At 42.2% G+C, this 9175-nt stretch overlaps 1 protein-coding gene across 1 annotated transcript in view; it reads right to left on the minus strand.

The window, feature by feature from the left end:
• The window catches only part of IDH1 (isocitrate dehydrogenase 1 (NADP+), soluble), a 10395-nt gene extending 4408 nt beyond the window's left edge, over window positions 1-5987 (minus strand). Inside the window, exons 1-3 of the mRNA XM_010190303.1 lie at window positions 5861-5987; window positions 3929-4220; window positions 2049-2154 (exon numbers count right to left, since the gene is read on the minus strand). Of these exons, the coding sequence (XP_010188605.1) occupies window positions 2049-2154; window positions 3929-4220; window positions 5861-5982 (520 nt within the window). The 5' untranslated portion in view covers window positions 5983-5987. The remainder of the gene's footprint in view (window positions 1-2048; window positions 2155-3928; window positions 4221-5860) is intronic.
• Window positions 5988-9175: the final 3188 nt, after the last annotated feature.

Raw genomic sequence — 9175 nt, forward strand, 5'->3', positions numbered from 1 at the left:
TTCAGCACATGTGTCTGGCCAACCCTGCAGCTTTGTTTTGCCTGCTCAGGCTCACTTCCAGCAAGCTGTGGGAAGAACGTGCCAGTCATCTTAGTGCAAGGGAAAGTACTGAAAAACTATCAACACTCACACGACTTTGACTATGTAATGCAGATGTGTTAGCAGCCTGAATGGAAGTGCCTTAAACTTACAGCCCAGGTCACCTGGGGGAAAGCAGCATTCAGACTGTGGGAGAGGCTGATTGTGGGTGAAAGTAGGGTCTAGAAATTCCTGAAAAAGCTCTGTCATCTTCATAGCACAGCTCTGCATTTCTTAGTAAAAAGCAGATACCATGAACTTAATTTTAAGTACCTCACTACCACCATCTCTCTAGTTTGTTGTACAGTGCCTTATCAGGGATCTTTACTATGGAAACACTCCAGATTTGTTTATTTATTTTTCATTTTTGAAAATACCTTTTCCTAATATGCATTTGCCCTTACTTCCAAATGGTTGTTACTATATGCACAGACATGCATAATGAAGAGGGGAAGCCAGCAGATATTTATCTGCTTGCCAAGACAGCACGGTCATTTGAAGTTGATATTGGCAGGGAATGAAATTCCTGTTGTTAACAGCAAAAATACACTCCCCCTGACCCTCTTGGCAAGTCAAGGACAGAATAGAGTCTGATCAGTGACAGATTGTCCCCTCTGGAGCCATGATTTCATCGTTGGTGGATGACAGCTATTAAGTTTTATTCAAATACTTATTTGCATATAGGAAAAAAACCCCAAACCAACCCAGATCTTGTTGCAATCATACAATCCTACTGCCTACTAAAGTCTCTTGATTCAGTGTCAAGATTGAACATATTAATGTAACAATAAGACAAGCTTCCCTTATGTGTTATGGAGATATGCTGGCACAACAGTTATCCGTGGGTAGGGGAGTTTGCCCCTAGAGCAACGGCAGTAATTTGCCATCTCTGCACTTCCTTGCTTTCTGCTTGCAGATCCAACACAGAGCAGTGAGTCAGAGTGGCAGCTGGAACTGCCAGACATCTCCAATACAGGCTCACCAGTCATCTGTCAAATGAAAACAGATTAGGACTGGCAGTGAAGCATGTGAACTCCAGATGAAAGACTGTGCAACAAGAGATAGTAGAGATTTAAGCTTCTGTGCGCATGAATGCCAGAGAAATCAAGTATTACTAGAGAGGGTCATATGGCAGTCTTGGTACCTGTTTGCCAGGCCAACTGCATACAAACTAGGATTCTGTGGTTTACATGGATGCATTAGGTTTTTGTAGCTAGAAATAAAACATTCCACTCACATACATAGGTCACCATAAGGTTTCAAATCCTGAACACTTTTGCCTGTAATCAGAGAGATGACTTGTGTGATATTTTCTTGAATCCTGCCTCTAGAGAAACACTCTGGGTTCTAGCAATGTGTATATGTAATTGTTTTCACACAACAAAGTGCAGTACTGTCAGGACTCCTCCTCCTGAGCCTAGGAATGTGTATAACCAGCAGCACAATATTGCTAGGGCAACACCAGTAACTATGGGACTGCACCTGTTAAAGTTAGAGCCTACGCAAGCAGAAGCATCCTTGTCAAATCTCTTTTCCACCTTGCAGAGTATCTGTCAGTTCTCTTTTCTGTTGAAAAGCAGACTGCTTAATAAAGAAAGGTACAAATTGCAAAGGTATATAGAGCACACTAAGACAAACTAAAACCAGAAAGAATTATACCTGAATTGTTCTCAGATATATCTCCTCTTAGGTCAAGCTCTGTTTAGACAGCAAGTTTCCCCTCTGATCAGAGAGAAAAACATATGTGCCACTACCAGAGTCATCATATGAGAGCATAACAAGTGGCCAGTCTACTGTGGTAAGTTTTCAAGTAACTTTCAGTACTTCCCAGATTAATGAAAAAGGCCTAGACTTTCTACTCCATTCCACCTCAAAGTCATACTTTACCATCAAACAGATCTGACTGATATGTCAAGGTTGAATTAAGCAAAAAATACCAGTTTTAATCACAACTTAGAGATAATACCTACTTTCAAAGTTATGGACCAAATATGTAACTGGTTTGCCTCCATCTCCCGGAGTGTAGGTCATCTCTACTTTTCCAGGCCCAGGTACCACAAAATCAGTTGCTCTGTACTGTTAAAAAAGTAAAAAAAATACCATGATGATTTTATCTATCAGGAGGACAAAACCTTAAGACAACCTGCATTTTGAAGGGCAGGGTGCAGAAGTGCATACAGTTGTCCCAAACACACCCACTGAACAGGCTGTTTACTCAGCCCTGTGGTCACTGGGTTATTTTACTAGAGATCAGAAAGACAAGTAGTCAAGAGTCTGCCTGTTTCAGAAGAGATCTTTCTCCCTACAGGAGAAGCTTACAGATTCCTGGGCCACATCAATTGGCAGAGTATGTTTTTGCAGATGCACGAAAGTTTTAAAGTGCAAGGTATCCAGAGTGTTGTATGGTCTGCAAGAAGAAAGTCTCCTCTCTTCCTGCCATTCATATCACAACTACTGATCTCATGAATAAGGGGAAATCATACAGCACCTTAATAAAAGCCATTATTTCTATCAGTCATATGACATTTGAAAGGCCACTCTGTAGTAAGAGTTCTTTGAATTCTATAAATTGGTAGAAATTTTGCTTCTCTGAGCTACACAGACTCAAGAAAAGCCAACATGTACTTCAGGTTTTTAAATTGTGTCTCATCTTCCAAACTGTCCTGAACAATACTACTTAAGGTTACATTTCCTTAAAATTAATAATCCTTTTTCATGTAGTTTCCCTCCTATTGAGACAATCAGTTCTTTCAGCTCTTCTGGAGTTAGAGGTGTCTTGCTCATACATCCCTTACATCATCTTATATTATTCCTTTCACTTTAATCTCATCTCATATTTTGGCAAGGTTTCAAACCTCCTGCTTAATCCACTGTTTCCTATTATGATTCTGACCTTCTTAGTCATTCAGTACTGTTAAAGATGTTGAACTCCATTCTTTTTTAGTGTCAGGGCTGTGCAAATTATTTCCCTCTTGGTAATTTATCATTTTACCTTCCCACCCCAGCTAATCTTCTAACTTGCCCTCAGTTTATGGCAATCTAAGCACTTGGCTATTGTAGAAGACTCTTCTTTTGTCAAGTTTGGCTGCTTTACAGTGTATCATTACCCATGGAGAACAGTATGGTTGATTCTTGTCCTCTGGGCTGCCCAAAGGCCACTATACTAAGTGCCATGCTAGGGCTTTTCACGGCCTTATACTAACTCTGCCAGAAGAGCTCTGATAAAGGATGTTTCCCTGCTTTGGTACCACAGCCTGATGTGCCCAGTATGAATATCAATTCTGCAGGAGTGCTGTGCAAGTTTAAGAAAGCAGGTCACAGTAAAAAACAAAAACAAAAACACCAAAAACCAAAATGAGCAAAAAACGCCCAAACCAAAAACCAAAACACCACCAACACACAGAATGCAACTTTGCCCACTTCTACAAATTTTTCACTCTGATATTTTTTTTCCTGTGAGTGACATTTGCCACCAAAAAGTCCTTCTCAGAAGTAAGAACATAGACAGTATAAAGGATATTTTCTAAAGACATTGCCACGTAGGGAGGAAGGTTCTGCAGAGGTGAAGAAAAATAACTTAGAGGAGTTACATACACTGTGTTTAGGTACAGACCTATCCAATCCAAGCACATGCCCCTGAATGTTGTTTATACAGCTACACTCTAAGGAAGAGAGGCATGAACCAGGCTCTCCTACACTTTGCCAGGTGCAGTACAAAATGCTAGCAAGTACACACCCCAGGCGGAATACAAGGGATAAAGCAGCAGCACATGGATGTCTTTGTAGCTGTATATCAGTCAGGTCTAAGCCCATTCAGACAAAAAGAGAAATAAGCACTGAAGTGACTCACTTGATCACCATAAGCATGACGGCCAATGACAATGGGTTTCACCCATCCAGACACCAACCGGGGAATGTTCTTGCAGATAATAGCCTCTCTGAAGACAGTGCCACCTAGGATGTTTCTAATTGTCCCATTGGGAGACTTCCACATCTGCTTCAACTTGAATTCCTCCACTCTTTTCTCATCAGGAGTGATGGTTGCACACTTTATGCCAACATTGTATTTCTTTATGGCTTCAGCAGCTTTCACGGTTACTTTATCATTTGTAGCATCACGATGCTCAATGCCCAAGTCATAGCTGTAACAAACCCACAAAGATGGTCAGAACTGTTCAGAACATTTGTTCATATCCAACAGGAAAGAAACCAGACTGTGTATGTGCCTGTGAGTGTAGTTCCAGCACTCTGCCATAACTGAAGTTATCCCTTTTCCAGTGCAAATGCTGCTGGACTGGAAGAAAACACAAGATCATATACTGATACTTCTGCTTCTGGTAGGAGGTTGGAGAAAAGACAGCTTCAGTTTATGGCTGAGGCTCTCTGCCAACATGGGACATAGCCAGTATTTCCTCTGCCTTCCCTTCCAAGCTTCCTGCAGTGGAAGCTTTCAGTCTGGGATTCTAATGGTATGGAGCAGCACAATCCCCAGATGAACAAGGACCTTTACTTCAAACCTCTTGTGCTGAGGGTTCTGGCTTCCTTCACGTACTGAGCATATGAAGCTACACTAGGCCTAAAAACTGCTTTGACAATGGGCCCTCAATCCTGCTCTGGCACCAAAACTGCCAATATTCCCCTCAAACAGTCACAGGAAGCACATTTCCCACACTCACTATTTTAATAGCTTTTGGAGAACAACGGGTGTCCAGCATGGGACAGCCCTGAAGCACAGCCAGCTGTACATGAATCTAGCCATTGTGCTGCCTCAGCTAGGGGTCTGCTTTCCCTCCTCCCACCCCTCTTTGAGAAGGGATGTTCTCCAGACTGTGAGCATGTATTATGCTGCTGGGTTCCTGTTTACTTGATTCTCAACACCAGCAAGCAGAAAGCCCCATGTAGGTGGCATACAAATGACTACAGGAGCAGGGGAAGAGGTCAGACCTGTGGGTTTAAAAATGGTAGAAACCATTGAAAGCCTCTGTCTACATGGCTAGGAGCAGTGCAGCTGGATACTTCTGTAATAATTACAGCTCAGTGGCTAGAAAGGGAAAAGATTATTTTTTTCTGCTTGACCAGATGCTGTAGATAGCATGTCATTTTTGCCATACCAGCTGCTAGTATTTGTTTTTTCTAGAAGGGAGTGTAAGAGCACAGCTTAACCTCAGGGAATAATTGCTAAAGTTAACTCACACTGTCAGCAGCAGACCTCAAGCTTACAGACATCAGGGCAGTCTGTGCCCTACAACGACCCTTTTGCCCTCTGGGCAGAACTTCAGTGATGGCAAGAAGCCATAAACCTACTCAGAGTCCACAGATGCTAGGTTTCAAGTCAGGGAGTGGATGAAACACCTCACGTTTTTAATTGTTTAGGCTGCAGGGAGCCATGCAGACTGCCTAGGTGCTGGAAAGCAAAGACATAAGAAATAAAAATACAGACCATGTCTGTGAGACACCTTCTTAAAAGTACAGAAAAAAGCTAACTCACAATTAAGTACTTACTGCTTACTATTGTGAGGAACCCCAGATGGGCTGCCAGACTTTGACAGAATACCTTCACCATGAGCCCATGCTTTCCAGAGTACTTAGTGAGGTTGGCCCTTAGGTAAGTTAAAGGGGGGAAATCTGCTGAAAACTTTACTAGCATATAAAGGGCTTGTTAGCCTCTATGCACTAGTGCAGGAGGAACTATAAGGCTCTCAGTGTCAAGTGAAAAATGATCAATGCCTAATGACACATGCAAACTGCAGTACAAAGTGGCTGTGTGTCAAAGAGCCATTACCTGTGCAAATCCAGATCTACATATGGAAAAATCAGCTTTTCTTTAATCAGTTCCCAGATGACTCGTGTCATTTCATCTCCTTGCATCTCCACAACGGAGCCTCCATGGATTTTTTTAGACATCTTGAGCTGCAATAGACAAAAGAGCCTCAAGTTAAAAACTGCCAACACACATCACCAATACACGTATCCTGCATTTTTACAAGACAGCTAAAAAAAGAGGTCGTAACATAGCATACAGGATCTCTCCTAAAAGTCTTGACAATAACCAAAGTTTATCTCTAGTCTAGCTAACTGGTATTCTTCTTAGAGGCCCAGCTCCTAGGAAGATTTATCCAATAACAAAAATAAAGGTTAATATCTGAGATTTAAGGGCACATGTTCTAAGGGCATGAGTTTTAATTATGGCTGTACAAAAGAATTTGAAAGCATGACCAAACCCTTCCCCTAGATTGCACAGAAATAGATGAACACCGTTTATTTTTAGATTTCATGTTTCTAGTCAAGTTGTCCATTTCTCCCTCTTTTTCTGAAAAGTGGGGGCTAATTGACATTATTTTAATGACAGCTCATATTGCTGGCACTATTAAGATGAATACATTGCCAGCTTCTTTATTAGGTTCCTTCCTCAGGAAGGAAACAGGTACAGAAATCCAAGGGCCACATCAAGAGTACTTTCTCATCACAAGCTTTATTTCTGCTGTTAAAATAAATACTGGACAGATTTGTTTTCTGTATGGAACAGAGGTTTCCCCAAGATATTTGTTCACAAAGCCTCAAAAAACAAACCTGAACTCTGCCCTTCTGTTTGCACTTTGTTCTTGACAAAACCCAACCCCACAAGCCACCGAACTGCTCTAACAGAGTGCCCTGCTTTCTAACAGCCACAGTTTTTTTGGTTCTCAGCTCTGATTATGCAAGAGCTATGACTTGGCAAGTTCCTCCTCCCAAGACAGCCCTGTTCTTGTATGCAGCTGTTACGATACTACACTGAGATACCAAGCCCTTGTGTCTGAGGTTGCAGTCTTACAGATATGGCTTTATTCAGAATGAGGGGTCCTACTGTACACAGAATCTATTCATCTAGATGAAGTTATACAGAGAAGTGAAGCTTGCAGTGCAAGGGCCCCAGGTTACAAGCACATGGAGAGACTGCTCCCCAGTTCAATAATGGTAATAATAACAACAACAACAACAGTAATAATAGTAATTTTAAAAATTAAATTAACTTGTCCTGGCTTACTGTGACAGAATTTTAGAGTCAGTTTTGTTTTGAGAAAAACTGATTTTGCAAGGACTACAACACTATTTCATGGAAAAAAAGTGATAAGACTTCATTACAGTTTTCAGCTAATGCTGGTATGTGATGATCAAGGTCTTCAGCGATCTTAAGATAAACAAGTGCAGAGACTAGGGGAAGCAGAAACCCAGGGGAATTGATCACAAGCTGATACCAGGCTGACTAATTAGTACTATTCCATACCATAAGTGTCACATTCACTATAAACTGGGGAGTTTGCTGGGGACTGCCCTCATTCTTCCTTCTTCTTCCCTCTTCCTTCCATGGCTTCCATCTTGAGAGGAACTCGTCTACCATCTTATGCAAGGCCTACTTCCCCACAATACCAGATGAGTATAACTCTGTGTATTTTGTATTAATACTGTTATTAATATTAATTTTTATTATTTCATTAAATCTATTTCAACCCATGGATCTCCTTTCCTTTTTCCGACCCACCTCCCTGGGGAGGAGTCCTTGGGTGATAGAGCAACTGCATAAACCATGACACTTGTGCTCCATTTCCAAATTCCAATCTGCTAAACATTTTTACCTGGTGAAGAGAATAAACTTTCCAAGCTATGTTACAGGTACTGCTGATGCAGCTTTTCTAAACTTTTAAAGAGCAAAAAGGAAAAATAAAAACTAAAATGAGGTTGTGAGTTAGTAAGACTATTTACTATGAGGACAAACTTGAAAAATTAACTAGTCCGAGGTACTCTGATCCCAAAGAAAGATAGTATCTTTGTTTATATTAGGCCTCTCTAGACCTCATGAAAAGCTTCAACTTCACATTTTATCTTAGCTCAGTTTATATATGCAAGCATTTTGGACCCAATTTTCAATCATGACTATCTAAAAAGGATTTTATCACACTCTCGTGGCCTAGGCATAGAATTACTGCTCAGGAAACAGCTTTTGGCACTTGCACAGTCTGAGAAATAGTCCAATTAATTTCAGCCTAAATGTGCACAGACACCCACCCATGATCACTTTTTTGGTGGTTTGGTCCCTACTTAAATAAGATGAATAAAATTATGTCCGTCATAGTAATAGGTTTTGCAAAGCTGGCTTCAGACCTATACAGTGCTACTGTCACAAGGGGAACACAAAGGAACGCAATAAACACCTCCACTGAGATACATCTCCACTGATATGTGGAAATAACAGCTTCTTAAACAACTCTGACAGTATCCTACATGCTTATCTGATCATGGCCCCAGTACTTCTCCCCTCCTCAAACACCAGTGTCCCCCATGTCTCCATGACCTGGAGCAGTACTGCAGTAGCATCCCTCTTCTGCACACCAGAGTCAGCACGCCAAGAGGTTCCTCTAGAGTACATACATTGCCTAGAGCTCAATTCTTTGTTACCCTTTGATTTTATACCCTCCAGAAGTGCAAAGGTCTTTCTCCTTTAACAAGGCTTTTAAAAATACACTTAGCCCAGGCATTTAGCCAAGTCAGCATAGAAGAAACTTTGTGAATTTCCAAACACTTGTGGTCCTCAGGAAGGACTCAGGCTTACAGTCAATAATTAACTATTGCAGCAACTTCTTGATTGATTTACAGAAGGCACATCTTTAAAACAGGCATGTTGCTGAGGTCTTGCCTGCACTTGTTTTTTCAGATGCACTGCTCTCCATCCACTCAGGCAGCCGCCCACTGACATGGCTATCCAGGCTGGCTTTTCTAGCACAGGGAGGATTCACCGACCAGGCCGCGGGCTGCAACTGCTATCTCAGCCAAGGCTGAAATCCAGGCACCGGCACCTTACCTGAGCAAGGCGCTGACAGGCCCGGCCAGCACGGCAGCTAGCTGGGAGCTCCCCTCCGCCCTGGAGACTGCCCTAGCACACCCGAGGGGCCCTAAACGCAACCGGTGTTAGATGGCACTACCGACTATAACGAGATAATCTGAATTGCGAGAGAAGAAAGCCCAGCCCTGGGCCAGGGAGGCCGAGTCCGGGATACAAGCACCCCTTTAACACCTGAGGCATCTTCAGTGATACCTGTGGCGGAAGGGGGTGCCGGGCGGG

This window comes from Mesitornis unicolor, unplaced genomic scaffold, assembly GCF_000695765.1.
Source record: "Mesitornis unicolor isolate BGI_N332 unplaced genomic scaffold, ASM69576v1 scaffold18420, whole genome shotgun sequence".
NCBI classification, from domain to species: domain Eukaryota; kingdom Metazoa; phylum Chordata; class Aves; order Mesitornithiformes; family Mesitornithidae; genus Mesitornis; species Mesitornis unicolor.